The sequence below is a fragment of the Nycticebus coucang genome, chromosome 18 (assembly GCF_027406575.1).
Source record: "Nycticebus coucang isolate mNycCou1 chromosome 18, mNycCou1.pri, whole genome shotgun sequence".
In the NCBI taxonomy this organism is placed as follows: domain Eukaryota; kingdom Metazoa; phylum Chordata; class Mammalia; order Primates; family Lorisidae; genus Nycticebus; species Nycticebus coucang.
In genome coordinates this window covers 67925509-67943813 of record NC_069797.1, presented here as the reverse complement: position 1 = coordinate 67943813, position 18305 = coordinate 67925509, and the positions used below count along the sequence as shown (strand labels likewise).

The 18305-nt window shown below is 46.5% G+C and overlaps 1 protein-coding gene across 3 annotated transcripts in view; it reads left to right on the top strand.

Annotated features, from left to right (window-relative positions):
- The window catches only part of FAM20A (FAM20A golgi associated secretory pathway pseudokinase), a 57549-nt gene extending 39952 nt beyond the window's left edge, over window positions 1-17597 (top strand). For 2 of the 3 annotated variants that reach the window (XM_053570102.1, XM_053570105.1), the window contains exons 2-11: window positions 841-1025; window positions 1723-1773; window positions 3120-3198; window positions 11006-11098; window positions 11872-11987; window positions 12540-12720; window positions 13705-13814; window positions 14592-14673; window positions 15138-15197; window positions 16974-17597. In XM_053570102.1, coding sequence (XP_053426077.1) covers window positions 841-1025; window positions 1723-1773; window positions 3120-3198; window positions 11006-11098; window positions 11872-11987; window positions 12540-12720; window positions 13705-13814; window positions 14592-14673; window positions 15138-15197; window positions 16974-17238 — 1222 coding nt within the window. In that variant the 3' untranslated portion in view covers window positions 17239-17597. Of the gene's footprint in view, window positions 1-796; window positions 1026-1722; window positions 1774-3119; window positions 3199-11005; window positions 11099-11871; window positions 11988-12539; window positions 12721-13704; window positions 13815-14591; window positions 14674-15137; window positions 15198-16973 lie in introns of all 3 variants that reach the window. The other variant, XM_053570103.1, reaches the window with a different exon arrangement.
- The last annotated feature ends 708 nt before the right edge of the window (window positions 17598-18305 follow it).

Genomic DNA, 18305 nt, shown 5'->3' with positions numbered 1-18305 from the left:
TGGGTTCCAACCCGCCACCCATGGCGTGTATGGCTGGCACCATAACCACTGTGCTACAGGCGCGGAGCCATGGCAGAATTATCTTTTCCCTTCTTCAGAATGTTAAGGCATTTCAATCCTGACCTCAAGTCTAGCAGCCTCGTCTTGTTATTTCATCCTGGTTATTTCACATACATCCATCTTGGCTCCCAGACTAAGCCTCTAAATGGTAGTGCCATCGTTTTTGTTTCTTTGTTTGTTTTTACTTTTTTCTTTTTATCCTGGCAGAGAAGACCACCAAGGAAAAACAGCAAATGGCTCATTAAATTCTTTTTTTCCTTTGTGAGATATCGATTACTCTAAATCAGCTTCCAGCCCCATGTAAGGATCCTCACCCAGCACTCTTCTCGTCTCCACCAAATACCTTCTCCGCCCCGCCCCCTGACCCCTTAGGAATAAAATGCTGGAACTGTCAGATGCAGACTCTTAAGGGGAAAGTGCACAAAGCGGCCCGCGCCTCTCCCTTTGCTTCTAGCAACCTGCCTTTTTCTTCCACAGAACTTGTTGTGGGTTGTAATTAAGTCTTTGTGTATTTGTGTATGTTACTGTATAACTCTTTGCCTGTTTGGCTCACTAGGTTGTAAACTTTCTGAGGCAAGGAAGGACCCTGTGGCTGTGTTTGCTCCCCATAGTACCTCAGCTTCACATAAAGCCCCAGCCCTGATTAAGTGCTTAATACACGTGTTGAATACACGGCAGATTGAATAAGGAGTCCGGACAGGAGACTTAGGCAGGTCTTTACATTTTGTGTCTCCAGTTAAAATCACCGTCACCAACAACAAACTCTTCTGGCTCTTCCAGACGACAAAAGATGTACAAAGAGCAGATGAACCTCACCTCCTGGGACCCCCCGCTGCAGCTCCGTCCTGAGGCCAGCTGGGTCCAGTTCCACCTGGATATTAACCGCCACGGGCTCTACTCGCGGTCCAGTCCCATCGTCAGCAAACTTCTCCATGACATGAGGCACTTTCCCACCATCAGTGCAGGTGAGGTTCATGGGATCAGACAGGATGGATTGACTGAGGCTGAGTAACCATGTCGGGCCAGGCTCCAGGGTGGAACATGAAAGTCTTGGCCCTGATACCTGAGAGACAGAAGAACGTACACATTGATCTTTACCCTTTGAAAAAGATCTTGGAACCATAATCCCATAAGAGAGGCATAGGAGGTGTTCTGTACACTAAAGAAAGGTGATCCTCCCATTTCTTTTGAACCACGCAATGCATTCTCTCTTACACAAATGACCTTATGGCATCAACAATATCACTACCATTTTACAGATGGGAATACTGAGACTCAGGGAGGTTAAATAACTCGGGCAAGGACCCAGGGGTGGAGCTGGAATTCAAACACAGGTCTGCTGACTCCAAGTCTGTGTTCTCAAGCACTATGAGTCTAAAAGCGACACAGCACATTATCAACACAGACAAAACTAGACTCAGTCTCCCAGTTGGGTGTTACTTGAGCAGCCCCTGAAGGGCTAGAGAGTGTGGGGCCTGGGATGGAGCAAGGCGTGGGGCTGCAGATCTCAGGGCTCCCAGAGATCACCCACAGAGTGGTCAAGGCCCCCAGGCTGCCTCAGTCTCCCCTCTGGTGGTCAGAACGAAAATCAAGGGCCCCTGCGTGCTGGACTCTCCCAGGAGCGTGGCCAGAAGTTCTCACTGCCCTTTTCCTCCTTCACAGATTACAGCCAGGATGAGAAAGCCTTGCTTGGGGCATGCGACTGCAGCCAGAGTAAGTGGCCCAGCCCCACCTCCACCTAGCCTCCTCCCCAGCATAGCCAAGTGAACCCCGGCATCCAGTGGGGACCCTGGCATTTAGTGGGCACCCTGACATCCAGTGGGGATCCTGGCATCCAGTGGGGACCCAGGCATCCCTGGCCAGGAGCTGAAGGAGCATGGCTCTCTCTGCCCTAAGAACTCACCATTTCTCCTCAGCCACCTTCAGAAAGAAAAGCATTTAAGAGGAGCCCTCATATAGGGTCCCACTGGTCAGCACGTGGGCCACGGCCCAGCATCATCAGTGTGCCTGGAGAGCCTGGTAGAAAACCAGCATGTCTGTCTCTGCTCTGAGTTTTCTGAATCAGAATCTGGATCTTAACAAAATCCTCAAGTGATTGGAGCAGGTTTTTAAATTTAAGAAGCAATTGTCCAGGACAATGATTCACAAAGCTGGCAACTTATTAGAATCTCCTGGAAGCTTTAAAAAGTGCTCTCCCCTGGGCCTCCACCTCCAGGGTCTGTGATTCACAACATGCAGAGGGGACACCCAGGCACTCATATGTTTAAACTGCTCCAGATGATTCCACTGCAGCCAAGCCTGGGACCTGCTGGGGTGAAGGCTTCACAGAATCAAAGGCTGGGAGTGAGGGCAGCAGAGGTCCCCTCAGGGAGTGTGGGGGACTGGGTGTCAGTCTCCCTTGGCTATGAGGAGCCTCGTGTCTTCCCCTCATTGTGCTGAGCACATGTCAGAAACTTCTGCCTGTGAGGTGACGTGGCAAAGTCTGAAAGACCAAGGTTTATGGGACCCGGGGCCTCTCTTTAGTTCAGCACCTGCCATTTGCCATATCATAGAACACAAGGTGAGAGGGACGTTGTCCTGACCCTCCTGGGGGCTTACGGCAGTGCAGGGACACAAAATTTGAGGGATCAACTCTCACTGCACCTAGTCCCAGCCTAGATGGACAGCCTTACATAGAAAAGACATAGCTTAACAAGTTAATCTAACATACTGCAACAGATGGCTGAGTCCAGAATCTATAAGGGTGTGGTTGAAACAGAACAAGAAAAGAGGTTAGTTTTTCTAAGGAGAATGTTCTTTGGGGTTTTCGGTGAGCATCTATCTGGGGGAAATCGTACTGTTTGACCCCTGTGCCCCCCCCCAACTACCTCCAGACACACCCTCCGTAGCCTAACACCATCGAGTTTACCCTACAGGCCTTGAAAAGCAAATCCTAGTCTTAGGATCTTACTGAATAAAAGACAAGCGAAGAAAGCAGCAGGGCTTATTGCATGGACACAGTCACGCACCTGAGCTGAGACCCAGAAGCATCCTTAACCCTCCCTTCTGTCCTTTCATAGTCGTGAAACCCAGCGGGGTCCACCTCAAGCTGGTGCTGAGGTTCTCAGATTTCGGGAAGGCCATGTTCAAACCCATGAGGTAAGTGACTGCCTTCCTCAACTCATGTCCAGGGTAGCAACCCTGGGAGGATTTTGACCAAAAAGTAATGAAAGTCGCCTAACATCTTTATGCCAGTCATCTGGAGACTCTCTTTTGGACTGTCTCCCCAAGCATATAACTGGTTCTGGTGATAATAATACTTAAAAAATAGTAAGAGCAGATCTTTATGAGGCCCTTTCTAGCAACTATGCTAAGCACTTTACATAAATTGTGTGTTTGAATCATGGACAACATTATAAGCCAGGTATTTATTATAATGTTCCCTCATCAGGTGAAGAAAGATACTGAGCTCACCCCAATCTCCCCCATCTCTGCAAAAAGCAGACCCAGGACTCAAACCCAGGCAGCTGGATTGCTAAGTTCGTTCTCCCACTACAGTTGACCCCCACTTTTCCCCAGGGCTACCACTCTTCTCTTTTGACATCAAAAAGTTTACAAGGCCTGGCACAGTGGCTCAAGCCTATAATCCTAGCCCTCTGGGAGTCTGATGCAGGCAGATTGCTTGAGGTCAGGAGTTTAAGACCAGCCCAAACAAGAGTGAGACGCCCATCACTAACAAAAAAATAGTAAAATTAGCCAGCTGTGGTGGCTCATGCCCCTAATCCCAGCTACTCGGGCGACTGAGACAGGAGGATCACTTCAGCCCAGAAGTTAGGTTGCCATGAGCTATGATGATACCACTACACTCTAGCTGGGGTGGCTGGAATGAGACTCTGCCTCAAAAAAAAATAATAATAATAATATAGACCTCTACATGACAATACTTGTTTTGATTGAAAAACAGGACAATAAAGAAAGGGCTACTATGAAGCCAATTACATGTTTACTTTAATTTCCATTTTATTCATAATAAGAGCAACGACATGCCTTTAGAATTTGTAATACATATATATGAGGACTTTCCAGAAAGTATCCAGCCATGAAAAATTGTATTTACGATGACCAGATACTTTATGGGTACCCCCTTGTATATGGGTGAAATAATATGTACTTTAGTCTATAACCTGGTATATGCATGCGTTTCTGGCCCTCAAAGGGTCTGCATTCCACAGATTGGGGTCTGCTGGAGTAGAGCCCCAAAGCCTTAACCCTGTGGAATGTTCCTCTGATACACGTAAGAGAAAACAGCCCCAAGACGGGGCTCCCACTTTCCTGTGCTCTTCTCCAGCACACGCTGCTTCCAATGGAATCTGGGGAGACCGATTTAGATTTCAAACCTTCAGCCAGTCGAGGAGCAGCCCATTGAAGGCCCAGGAGCTGGTTCTACTGGTGGGGCCCAGTGGATTGAATACTGAACAGTCTTCATCCCTGAACTGCTTTGGCAAAATCACTCTCCTAAAGAGGAGCTTTGTGTAGAACAGCCGCGTGTTGGATCCTCTTGGGGACTTTAACACTCCTGAGGCCTCAGACTCACCCTTAGGGAGTCCAGCTGACTTGCTCTGGGGGATCCTCCCATCTTCCCTAGGCCCAGGCAACCTCGAAAACTGCTGATATGCAAAGAAATCCCCCATGTTTTGTTACATGAAAATCCAAAACCCTAGTTGTATGGTTAATTTAAATATAAAATTTCTAAGAAATGTACATAAAGCAATTGAATGTTTGCTTATATTTAACTTATTGATAAAAAGTTCCATCCTATAAAACAATATATATACATTTAGAAACACTTCTGTCCCCAAATACATTTTACTTGTGAAAAATTTTTGGCATTGGTCGTCATCATCCCCAAAGTTTGGGGTCAATGTTAAATCAATATTAACTCCACTTCCCCACCACCATCAACAACCTGTTTTAACAAGTTCTATCAGATAATAAGACCAGCATGAAGTGAAGTCATTTCAGGTTAATGAACCTGTTCCAAACAAAATAAACCAAATTGAGGGTGAAGGCCTGCCATTTGAGAAACTATACTTGAACTTGAATATACAGAGACTTCTTTTCCAAGGGACAATTTCAGGAGGGCTCTCTTCTTATCTTCAGGCATAATAATAAATAAATGAGTAAATTGTGTTCCTTTTAAATGAGAGTTACAGCAGTGAACACATGAGACAATGGTTAGTGGAGGTTCCACGAGTAGACATGTGACTCTTTGGGGCAACGCTCAGCTGAACACAGAGCCATCGGTGAGGTTATGGCTGCTGTAGAGTTCCAAATGATTGCTACAGCTAGTCCCACATGCTTAATGCAGCGTCATAAGAGAGCATCCGTGAGAGGGGGGCAACCTAAGGCACACTGATGTAGAACGTCATGAGACGTTAATGAGAAACATAAAAGTAATGATAATCTGCAAATTCATCCCAAATCACCAAATTTGTTTGCTGAGCAAAATGCTTACATGGTACAATTCGATGTCTGTAATTTGAAAGACCGAAAGCTAATACGGAGTGGATGAGTTCTGCTTTCACTCTTCATGTATCTGAGAGAAGTCACTAGAACCTGCAGTATTTCCTCTGGTGAAAATTAAGTACCATAGTCACAGCCTCTAAAAGCCTCTATCTGGTCAGCTGGAAACAGATACAGGCGTATCTCACTTTATTGCACTTTGTAGATAACGTGGGTTTGGTTTTGTTTTTTCCACAATTGAAGGTTTGTGGCAACCCCATAGCCTGGCACCCACCTCCAGTGGCAAACCTACCAGTGCCATTTTTCCAATAGCATGTGCCCACATTTTGGTAATTCTGACACTATTTTAAACTTTTTGATCACCTCTGTTATGGTGATCTGTGATCAGCAGTCTTTTGTGTTGCTATAGTAATTGTCTTGCAGCACCATGAACCACTCCCATAAAAGACAACAAATGTGATAAACCTTGCGTGTCCCAACTGCTCCACCATCTCTCTCCCCCTCCTTGAGTCCCCCTATTCTCTGAGACAAAATAGTGACATTAGGCCAATTAATAACCCTACAATGGCCTTTAACTACTCAAAGGAAAAGAAGAATCTCACATTTCTCGCTTTAAATCAAAAGGTGGAAATGATTAAGTTTAGTGAGGAAGACATGTGGAAAGGCAAGACGGGCTGAAAGCCAAGGCTCTTAGACTAGTTAGCCACGTTGTTAATGCAAAGGAAACACTCTTGAAAGATGTCAAAAGCACTGTTCCACTGAACATGCGAGTGATAAGAAAGCAAAACAACCTTTCTGCTGATATGGAGGAAGTTTGAGTGGTCTGGATAGAAGATCAAACCAGCCACGACATTCCCTTAAGCCAAAGCCTAATCCAGAGGTTCCAACTCTTTTCAGTTCTGTGAAAGCTGAGGGAGAGGAGGAAGCTGTGGAAGAAAACTAGCCAAGCCTAGTTTATGACATTCACGGAAAGGAGCCATCTCCGTAACATAGAAGTGCAAGGTGAAGCAGCAAATGCGGATATAGAAACTACCGAGGTTATCCAGAAGATCTAGCTAAGCTTATTGATGAAGGTGGCTATGCTAAACAAAGGATCTTCTGCATAGACACAACAGGTTTCTATTGGAAGAAGATGGCGTCTAGGACTTTCATAGCTAACGTGAAAAAAAATCAATGTTTGGTTTCAAAACTTCAAAGGACTGGCAGAGCATGGTGGCTTACTCCTGTAACCCTAGCACTCTGGGAGGTCAAGACTCCAGGATCACTTGAGCTTAGGCATTCAAGACCAGTCTGAGCAAAGCCAGAGCCCATCTCAACTAAAAATAAAAAAAATTAGCTGTGCAATGTAGCAGGCGCCTGTAGTTCCAGCTACTCAGGAGGCTGAGGCAGGAGGATCACTTGAGCCCAGGATTTGAGGTTGCTTTGAGCGAGGCTGCCACCCTGATACTCTAGCCTAGGCAACAGAGTGAGACTTTGTCTCAAATTAAAAAAAAAAAATTCCAAGGACAGACTGATCCTCTTGTTAGGGGCTAAATGCAGCTGGTGACCGGGTGGAGTCAGTGCTCAATGCCATTCTAAAAATCTTAGGCATTATGAATTATGTTAAATCTATTCTTAAGAATTATGTTAAATCTATTCTGCCTGTGCTCTAGAAAGCCTGAGTGTAGATGACAGTATATCTGTTTAAGGATAGTTTACTAAATATTTTAAACCCACTGTTGAGAGCTGCTGCTCAGATAAAAAGATTCCTTTCCATGTATTACTGCTCCTGGACGATGCAGCTGGTCACCAAGAGCTCTAGTGGTGAACCAGTACAGGAGATGAACGTCGTTTTCATAACTGTTAACACGGCATCCATTTTGCAGCCCGTAGAGCAAGGAGTCATTTTGACTTTCAAATCTTATATTTAAGAAATACATTTCATAACAACATCCCAAAACTACAGGCGTGGATGTGGGAAAAGGGAACATTTCTGCACTGCTGGTGGGAATGCAAGCCAATACATTCCTTCCTAAGTTTAGAAAACACTTAGGGAACTGAAAGCGGACTGCTATTCGATCCTGCAATTCCTCTCCTAGGTATATATCCAGAAGACCAAAAATCATTTTACAAGAATGTTTGCACCAGAATGTTTATTGTAGCCCAATTCATAATTGCCAAGTCATGGAAGGAGCCCAAGTGCCTATTGACCCATGAATCGATTAATAAACTGTGGTATATGTATACCATGGAATATTATGCAGCCTTAAAAAAAGATGGAGACTTCACCACTTTTATGTTTACATGGATGGAGGTGGAATATATTGTTCTTAAGTATCTCAAGAATGGAAGAAAAAAGTATCCAATGTACTCAGTACTATTATGAAACCAATATATAATCACCCACTCTTTCATATGAAAGATAAAACACAACTATAGCCCAGGATGACGGAGGGAATGGGAGGATGAAAGGAAAGGAGAGGGGAAGCCGGGTGGAGTGAGGGTAACCGGTGGCACCTCACCTAAGGTGCGTATTGCAAGGGTACATGTCAAATCTATTAAGAGTAGATTATAAATGTCTTAACACAATAATTAAGCGAGGTGAAGGCTATTATTAACCAGTTTGAGGTAAGCATTCCAAATTGTATATAAAATTAGCACATTGTACCCCATAAATACATCAATGTACACAGTTATGATTTAATAAAAAACATTGTTAAGAGAAAAATAAATACATTTCATAAAGCTATAGCTGCCATGAGTAGTGATTCCTCAGATGGATCTGGGCAAAGTCAATTGCAAACCTTCTGGAAAGGATTCACCATTCTAAAGCCATTAAGAACATTCATGATTCATAGGAGTAAAAAACAACATTAACAGGAGTTTAAAAGGAGTTTAACCCTCAAGGATGACTTCGAGGGATTCAAGTGAACAAATTAACTGCAGATGTGGTGGGAAGAGCAAAAGAACAGAACTCGAAGTGGAGCCTGAAGATGGAACTGAATTGCTTCAATTTCCTGATCAGACTTGAATGGATGAAGTGTTGCTTCCTATGGAGGAGCAAAAAGAGTGGTTTGTGGAGATGGAATCTACTCCTGGGGAAGATGCTGTGGACCCTGCTGACATGAGAACAAGGGATTTAAAGTGTTACCTAAACTTAGTTGATAAAGCAGCAGCGGGGTTTGAGAGGATTGACTCCAACTTCAAAAGGAGTTCTACTCTTTGTAAAATGTAAAAGACAGCATCACATGTTATAGAGAAATTTTTGATGAAAGCAAGACTCAATCAATGTGGCAAATTTTATTATTGTCACAATAAGAAATTGTTACAGCCTAACCTCCAGCACCCACCACCCTACTTAATCAACCACCAACACTGAGGCAAGATCCTCCTCTAGCAAAGAGATTGACTCAGAAGATCGTTAATACTTTTCAAGAAGAAAGTATTTTTAATTAAAATATACTTTTTACACATAATGCTATTGCACACTTAATAGACTGCAGTATAGTATAAGCATCGCTTTTATATGCACTGGAAAACCAAAAAATTTGCATGACTCACTTTATTGCAGGGTCTGGAACCAAACCCACACTATCTCCCCAAGTTAAGCCTGTACAAAAACTGTTCAAATTAGCCAGCCACTTTTTTTTTGCAGTTTTTGGCCAGGGCTGGGCTTGAACCCGCCACCTCTGGCATATGGGGCTGGTGCCCTACTCCTTTGAGCCACAGGTGCTGCCCATTAACTAGCTTCTATTCTCCAAATATAACACAAAAGCTTCTAACGTTTGGTGATAAGGGCAGTTTTACCCATTCTTAAGCCATTAATACGAAGTTTAATTTACATTTTTATAACATTCAGCCCAAAATCAAACATATCATTTTCAAACATATTTCTTGAAAAATCATGGTTTTTTTTTAATAAGTAACTTAAAGCAAACAGTATTTTTTCCTATTTTTTTTTTACCTTTGGAAAATATACATTGTGAACATTGAGATTATATTTTTAAATGTAATATGCACTATGCTTCTCGAAGTATGAGGAACAAGGATGTAAAATAAAATCATTTTCAAATTTTAAATCACTTCTATTGTACGTCGTGTAAAAAAGAAAAAATGATATTTTAGAAAATCTGAAATGGTGTCTGAGAGACTCTATATTCCTAGGGGTGGAATTCAAAAGTTAAAGTGAGGTCAGGGACTCAGACTGTCCTGGACGTTTGGTGGCAACGAGGGGAAGTCAGTCAGGTCCCAGAGCAGAGGGCTGCCCTGTAAATATGGCTGTGCCTTTTAAAATAGACTCTTTTACTTTTGGCAGCACCTACCTCACTGTGGCTTCCAGAACCCGCTTGTGTTTTCTGGCAAAGCGCACATCACCATTTCAATTGCTGGAGCTGTTTATTTATACAGCTTTCCACAACATCATTTTGTTTACATTTAAATCCTTTTGCAGCCATCTTAAAAGTCCCACACGGTAAATTATGAAAGTATTTGAAGACCATCATTCTTCCATGCTCATTAGTGTCAAGGCCAAGTCAGCCTAGAGGCCAGAAGCCTCACCACCATTGCCCTTAATGACGCAGAGGTGCTTTCCTGAACACACACCCAGCAGGGCCCATCACGCTCCGGCAGGTGGGCGCTTTTCAGGAATCCATTAGTGTTTCAATGTGTACAGATCAATATCCTCAACACCAGCCTCCCTCAGCTCTGTGCCCCCTCTCCTGACTCAACTGTTTTTCTCTGAGGGGATGGGCCCCAGTACTTCTCCCAAATCAATACAACACTCAGAACTTGCCTGTTCTTCAAACCTCGGTCACCCTAAATTGCTTTTCTTTTAGCAAGTCCTGGCTCACACCCCACCCCTCTTTGTCCTTGGGCATCTGGGCCTGTGCTACCTCTGCCTCCACTGACCAGCCCTCCCTCTCTCTTCTGTTTACACCTGCAGAAGAGTATCTGTATTTCTTCCAACTGCTAGGTTTTAAAAAGAATCAGACACTGCACACCTGCGGTGCATCTTACAAGGGTATATGTGAAACTTAGTAAATGTGAAATGTAAATTTCTTAGCACAATAACTAAGAAAATGCCAGGAAGGCTATGTTAACCAGTGTGATGAAAATGTGTCAAATGGTCTATGAAGCTAGTGTATGATGCCCCATGATCATATCAATGTACACAGCTATGATTTAATAAATAAAAATAAAAAAAAAGAATCAGACACTGCCACCAAAGCGTCTTAAGCAGGCAACTTGGTACCAATGGTGTCACAGACGGTGTCTTGCACAAAGCCCAGCTGCTCCCATTTTGCATGTCTCTCCCTAAACCAGGGGAGCCACAGGCCAGTCCTGATTGGTCATTCCATTCACGCTTTTCTTTCTCTTTCCTTTCTCGCTGGTCGTGCCTCCCAGCTCTCTTCTCGGGCTCCCAGCTGAGTCTGAGTCCAGGGCGTGATTCCTTCCTTTTTTCCAGACAGCAGAGAGATGAAGAGACGCCCGAGGACTTCTTCTACTTCATTGACTTTCAGAGACACAACGCCGAGATTGCGGCTTTCCATCTGGACAGGTAGAGTCTGGCCCCATGGAGAGGCATTGACTCCAGGGGCCAACGCCTGGGAGGGAGTGCTGGGCAGACCCTTGGGTGGAAATTCCCTGGCATTTCTTCCTTCTGGCTTTTTATCTTAGTCATACCTCAGTGTGGTGCCTTTGAACCCAACCCGTCCTGTGCAACCCCATGGATGGGAAAACACGAGGTTTTAACGCAATGAAAATTACAACTTAACTAAGAACACGAACCCCACCATGCCTCTCAGGGCGATTGCTCTAGCTCCTCATCTGAAAATGAGAAGAATGTGCCCTCTTTCATCCAAAGAGTCTCAAGGTTATGATATTAGGTGGTGAAAGCACATTCCTAAATGTCCAGGTTCCTCCTAATTGTTGAGTCATTGCTACTCAGCGTGGTCTGTGGATGAATGTCATGGGCACCACCCGGAAGCTTTTGAGAAACACGGAATCTTGGCTTCACCATAGACCCTCCGAATTGGAACATTTGAACAGGATCCCCAGGTCTGAGAAGCAATGACCATAAATACAGCCGGGATGGTGGCAGGACTTGCTCAGGAGGCTTGATGGAATGAGGGTTCCTTTTCCACCCCTCCTCCACCACCGTAGTTTTCCTGTGCTTATCAGCTCAACACTGCTGAAGTCCCCTCAGGGGCCACCCTCCTGGAACCCCAGCCAACATCTAATGTGCCCTGGCCTGGGACGAGACCCTGCCCCCCCACACACACACACACACACCCTGGCAGTCCCACAGATTCAGAGCTTCCTCTCTTTCAGGATTCTGGACTTCAGACGGGTGCCACCAACAGCGGGGAGGCTAGTGAATGTCACCAAAGAAATCCTAGAGGTCACCAAGAATGAGATCCTGCAGAGCGTCTTCTTTGTCTCTCCGGGTAGGACACTGGCCAGAGGGATACTCCTCAGGGTCTGAGTCCATGACGAGCCAGCCTTCCCACGTGTGTTCAGCAGGGGGCTGGCTCTCCTGCTATCCACTACTGGGGGTGGGCACTTCATGTTGTCAGACACCCCCACCCTGGCCTTCCTGAGCACAACACAAGATCAACTTGGACAGGAAAAGGCTGCGTGTGAGAGGCTAACTTGTCTGTGTGGCACTGAACCTGCAACATCAGCCTCTCTGGATCCCGAAATTATCCACCCAGGGTAACAGAGACTAGTCTATCGTATGGATAAGATACAGTGAGGCTGGATCCCACACTCTCTGCTCGGAGACATTTGGAAATGGGTGCTCAGGATGTTCAGCTTAGTAGCGTTCAGCAGCTTGTACTTCTGAAAAGGCAGTGCTCCCCTTTCCTTCTGCCTTTTCCCAAGTTACGAGCTCAGGTTTCCCTTCCCTCCTAGTGGATTTCCTGGGGAGGGAAATGGCGCGCCTCCAGGTCCTCCTCTTACCACCCACCCCACCCCCTCTCTCCTCCCCTGTCCTCCAGCCAGCAACGTGTGCTTCTTCGCCAAGTGTCCCTACATGTGCAAGACCGAGTATGCCGTCTGTGGCAGCCCGCACCTGCTGGAGGGCTCCCTCTCCGCCTTCCTGCCATCTCTCAACCTGGCCCCCAGGCTGTTGGTGCCCAACCCCTGGATCCGCTCCTACTCACTGGCAGGAAAAGAGGAGTGAGTTGACCCCCCCGCCACACCACCATGCGCCAGTCCTCAGTCCAGTCCTTGAAAGCAGCCACAGCCACTGATGCAGGGACTTGCAGCCAGATTGGCTTTAGAACCCCCAAAGCTGCCTCAATCCTCCTTTGCCCCATTTCATATTGATCCCAACAGGCCTGGATTTGTCCTGTCCTCTAGTTCATTTTTTCAGCTATCGAGAGCCTTCTGGGTACCCATCACTAGGTGCTAGGGATGCGGAAATAAGACACGGGCTCTCCCCTCTCAAAGCCCCTAGCTCTGGTGGATGGGCAGACTGGCAGCCAGACCGTGAACACACAGTGCACTATTGCTACAGCAAGGAGCACACAGGAGCCCATGGGAGGGACTTCTGGCCCCCTGACCAAGATCCATGAGGCCAAGGACCCCATGGCTGTGTCCCCACACACCTGGCACACACCCTGGCATGTGGCAGGTCGACTGAGTGAAGAGGTCCATCAGTCAAGCCACTGTGATCATGGTGGCAAAAGTAACTGGCCAGAATTTCTGGAGGGCACAAGATGGTAAGGGACTTTGTGAAAGCTGGGGAAGGCCCCACCAGATGAGACGGAAAGGAGCACCAGGGCATTGTAGGCAGAGGTGCATGTAAAAGAGAAGTGACAGAGGACAGACTAGGAAGGGGTGCAGGGGGGCAGGGTCTGAGGGGCTTGGTGAGAGGGGGTGTGGAGGAAGCAGTGAGGTTGCTGCACTAGCCTTTCCCCTACCTGTCCCATCACCTCCCCTCTGGTACACAGCGTCCCAGCCATCACTTTATAGACCCAGTGGGGTGAAAAGACCCAGAACATGGAATGCTCAGCTTCACATGTCCTTGCTCAGGGCCCTCATGAGTGCAGAGAAGCCGCTACCAGCCCGAGGCAGGGACCTGGGGGAGGGCAGTGGAAAGGGCCCCCAAAACCTTGCCATCTTGGCTTTTCCAGCCCCAGGACTTCTTCTCCCCCTCAGGTGGGAGGTCAACCCCCTCTACTGTGACACAGTGAGACAGATCTACCCATACAACAGCAGCAACCGTCTCCTCAATGTCATCGACATGGCCATCTTCGACTTCTTGATAGGTAGGTGCCTGTGCTCAGGGCCTCTGCTGTGTGGCTGGGATTCCCCATGACTTTGGGCAGAAATTACAGCCCTGCATCTCTCAGTCTCAGAGGGGTGGAGGTCAGAGAGGACACACATTAATGGACACACATTAACAGATGTGGACCCCTTCGAAGACCTGGGAATAGAGGGATCATCACCTGTGGGGCAGGCAAAACACCTGCCTCCCACGTGGGCATCAGAGTGGAAGCCACATGTCCCTTTCACCAAGGAAGGGGCAGCCGGGGATGGAGGAGAGGAAATGCAGGACAAGGTGTGGCAGGGAGGATCACCGGCCCATGACACTAGCTATGCTACCCCTCAGGCCCACCCGACCCAGGAAAGGCTGGGAGAGGAACAGATGGCTGTGAAGGCGGCCATCTCACAGTGCTCAGGTCCCAAGCAAAGCAGACAGCAGCTCGTCACCATGCCCTTTGGGAGGTTACCCTGTGTCTTTTCACTACAGACTGGGCCTCAGCTGAGGGGCTCTGAGCTGAGGAAAGCCAAGGCCAATGTGAATAAGACGTGCGAAGGCCTGGCCTGCGGGCGAGGACAGGGGCAGGGTGAAAGCCTTGGATCTGAACAGTCCCCTAGACTTTGCTTGTTCAGCTTCCTTCTCCCTCCCTGAGCCACGGTGGGAATGACAGCCTGTGGCCCGGGTTCCGCCCTGAACTACTCATAGGCCTCCATTCCCTGGAGAGAAGTCAGGGGTCAGCAGCCTCTGTCCCCCTGGCCCTGACCTCTCCTGTCCTTCACAGGAAACATGGACCGTCACCATTATGAGATGTTCACCAAGTTTGGGGATGATGGGTTCCTTATTCACCTGGACAACGCCAGAGGGTGAGTGTTCCTGCCGGTGCCCCAACACCCCTGCTCCTGGGCACATTCTTCTGTGCAGCTGCTCAAGGGTACAGGGGCCTTGAGGACGAGGGCCTCCATTGTCTCCACTGTCACGTGATATCTCCTGCCTGCCCTATGCTTTCCATTTATCTTGCTCCTCATCTTTGCTAAGTACCACAGGGCTCCCCTCCAGCCTGAGCGCTCCGTAGTTCCCTTACTAGATGCTCCTGGAGGCACAGATAGGCCTTATCCTCAGCAGCTGGCCCTCTGTGGTAAAGGAATAAGTCCAGGATTCTAGGACAGGGGTTTTTGTAACCTGGTTTAGGGGCTGGAGAGGCAGCTACCACAATCCCTGGCGTTTTACCCCAACCACGCATTTACAAAAGGCTGAGGCACAGAAGAAGGCATTGAGGGAATTAAAAAGATGCTGCTTGCTACCCATGAAAGCCTGTTTCTTCTCCTAGGTTCGGACGGCACTCCCACGATGAAATCTCCATCCTCTCGCCTCTCTCCCAGTGTTGCATGTAAGTTTTCATGCAGCAGGTGACAAGGGCAAGTGACCCTTCGCCTTGCTTGCAACCAAGTTCTGAGGGTCTTAATGTTCATTGGTCTAGAGCAGTGTTTTTCAACCTTTTTTATCTCACCGCACACTGGAATCTGTAGTTAAACTTCTGGGGCACACTTAAATTATGTTTATCAAAAAGAAGATTAAAAAAAAAGAATATACTTCCTTTGAACATCTTTTCAAAATAATGATCTTTAAAATTTTTCATGGCACACCTAACATTTTCTCCCAGCACACCAGTTGAAAATCACTGGTCTAGGGCACTGGAGGGTAGAATGCCATGAATGACCTCCGTTCTAAACAGCCATGCACTGCCTCATGGCATTTTGGTCAACAGACTACATAAACAACAATGGTCTGTAAGATTACAATACCATCTTTCTACTGAGCCTTTCCTGTGTTTAGCGATGTTTACGTATACAAATGCTCACCACTGTGCTGCAACTGCCTTCTGTGTTCAGTACAGTCACCTGCCGTCTGGGTTTGCAGCCCAGGTGTGTATAGACTATGCCATCTAGGTTTGTGCGAATACACGGTAATGCTCAAACAATGATGAAAACCCCTCATAACACATTTCCCTGAACATACCCCTGGCATTTAGTAATGCATGACTGTACTATGAGTATCACATTTTCCCCCACAACACTGCCGTCTTCTCTATCCTTCAGCATAGGATGAATTAGGATCCAATCTTCCACATCTTTCAATTACCTACTTGATTAGCCCACTCAGATAATCACTTACTTTGAGGTGCCTGACAGTCTTTGGTATGACTAATCAGATCTCTACCTTGCCCAGCACTCACATAAATTCACAAATGTTACTATTTGATCACCATCTTCACAAAAATCCTGATTAAAGTTCCATAGCCTGTGTCAGACTGGAAGGCGCTCAGGGCTTTCCCGGCCACTATTCCTCCAGAGAATGGACAGCCTACTTCCATACCGCTGAGGCTTCTAAAATTGCTCACCTGCTCAAGGGCAGTCTCCAGAGCTAATTACAAATATGTGATTCACATCTAGTAAAATCATCTTATTTGTTTCAAGCTGGAAAACCCAGAGCAGAGCATGAGTATTCTTCATGTTCTTAAGTTAATTTTAAAATGCTGCCCTTGCCTCCCATCCACACCACCTAAGCAGCAGGAGATAAGCAAAACTCAGACAATGAAGCTGCTTACACATCTGAGTACATGTCAGGTGCCTGCATGAAAAGAAATCGAAATCTGAAAGTCAAGACTGGTCCCATCCCACTTTCATCCCCCGATTTTAGAATCTGACCCAGGGAAACCTAACAATTAGCAAGAAACAACTTGGAGGCTGGCAGTACTGAGACGGCAGAGTGCTACATCATTTCACCTACTGGAAGGTTCTCCCATTAGCTTTACATCTCCTTGAAGAATGCTAAGTGTCACTTTGGTTTTGATTCTCTTAGCAACATCAGAGCAAGTGCATATGTCCCAGCAGGGCCACATGTAGCACTACAATTATTAGAGTACAAGTGGCTCTGCAGGTTCCTGATCAAAAGGCAACAGGGCGAAGGACTGCCAAGTACTGGACATTACCTTTTATTCATTCCCTTTTTACCTCGTTTTCATTAAAATGTGCTTGAGAAGACACTGGGCGAGAATGTTCTAAGAGTATCAGCCACAGCAGCTGTCTGAGGGGAAAGAAGTCAGTTCAAGCAAGTTCTTTTCTTTACGTGTGCTTATTTGGTTCCGATGATTTTGTCTTCTCAGGATAAAAAGGAAAACACTTCTGCACCTGCAGCTGCTGGCCCAAGCCGACTATAAACTCAGTGACGTGATGCGGGAGTCACTACTAGAAGACCAGCTCACCCCTGTCCTCACAGAACCCCACCTCCTTGCACTGGATCGAAGACTCCAAATCATCCTAAGGACAGTGGCTAGGTGCATAGAAGCCCACGGAGAGCAGAGCGTCATAGCCAATGGCCCCGCAGAACAATCTGCCCCTGACTCTGGCCAGGCTAACTTGACAAACTAAGGGCTACAAGAGTCAATTTCCAGAAAATTCACCTGGAGCCAAAGGCAGTAGGCTCCAGAGCGCAGACCACTGCTTCCTTGCTTCCACCAATTAAAGCTGGAGGTCGAGTCAGGAAATTTGAAACAGCACGTGGGATCCACTGAATGTGATCTTCACTCTTGGGTGCTCTGCTTCTATAGTGATTGCCTGGACTGTTTTTCCCAGACAGCACTGGCTTCACCAAGGCTACAGACTGTCTGCTGAACACACCGGGAAATCTGGATATGGGTCAGGCTTGGAAGGTTTAGAAACCTTGTTCACAGGACAGTATTAACTGTAACAAGTCGAATAAAAGGACATCAAGTGGATGCCCAACTGTCCTCCAGATCCTTATTATTTTATCTACAGGTAAAGGAGAATTCCTATTCCAGATAAAACATCTGGCATATTATCATCAGACTAAAAATCTACAAATGTAACACTCAAACTCGTTCAAATTAGACCTCCCACCTTCTACTTAGATTGCAGTCACTGGTCCAATCTGAATATAATAATCCTTCCTGCCCCACCCTAGAATAACTTCTCAGAAATATCAATTATAAGAGGTAAAAATAAAATAGGGATTTGCTCAAAATATCAGAAAAAGGGTGCTTCAATCTGAAGAGATCACACATCTACTGAAATTACATCACCACGTGTCAACCTAGCAGCCAGTAACAACAGCAGATGTTTTGATGAAGGGAAAAGAAGGGACAGCACAGGGACAGGTCTGGCAGGTTACATAAGCCTGGAGCAAGGAGGGAAAAGCGCCGGAGCCTACCACAGCCCACCAACCACATCCTCTTCCGTAGAATCCTATGGTTGTTCCCACCTCCCCCAGGATGAGCTGGGGGCTTTCTGGAGAGGTAAGGCCCTTCAGATGGCTGCTGGCTTGACAGAAAGCATGGCGGGGATTCCTTGTCTCTACCCTCTCCCTACTGACATGTTGACACATCAAACTCCTTTAATAGGATCTTCCTCCATAGTTAGTAACTGAAAATACAAATGATAGGAACGTATTCATCCTATGGAGTAGTCAGTTAACAAGT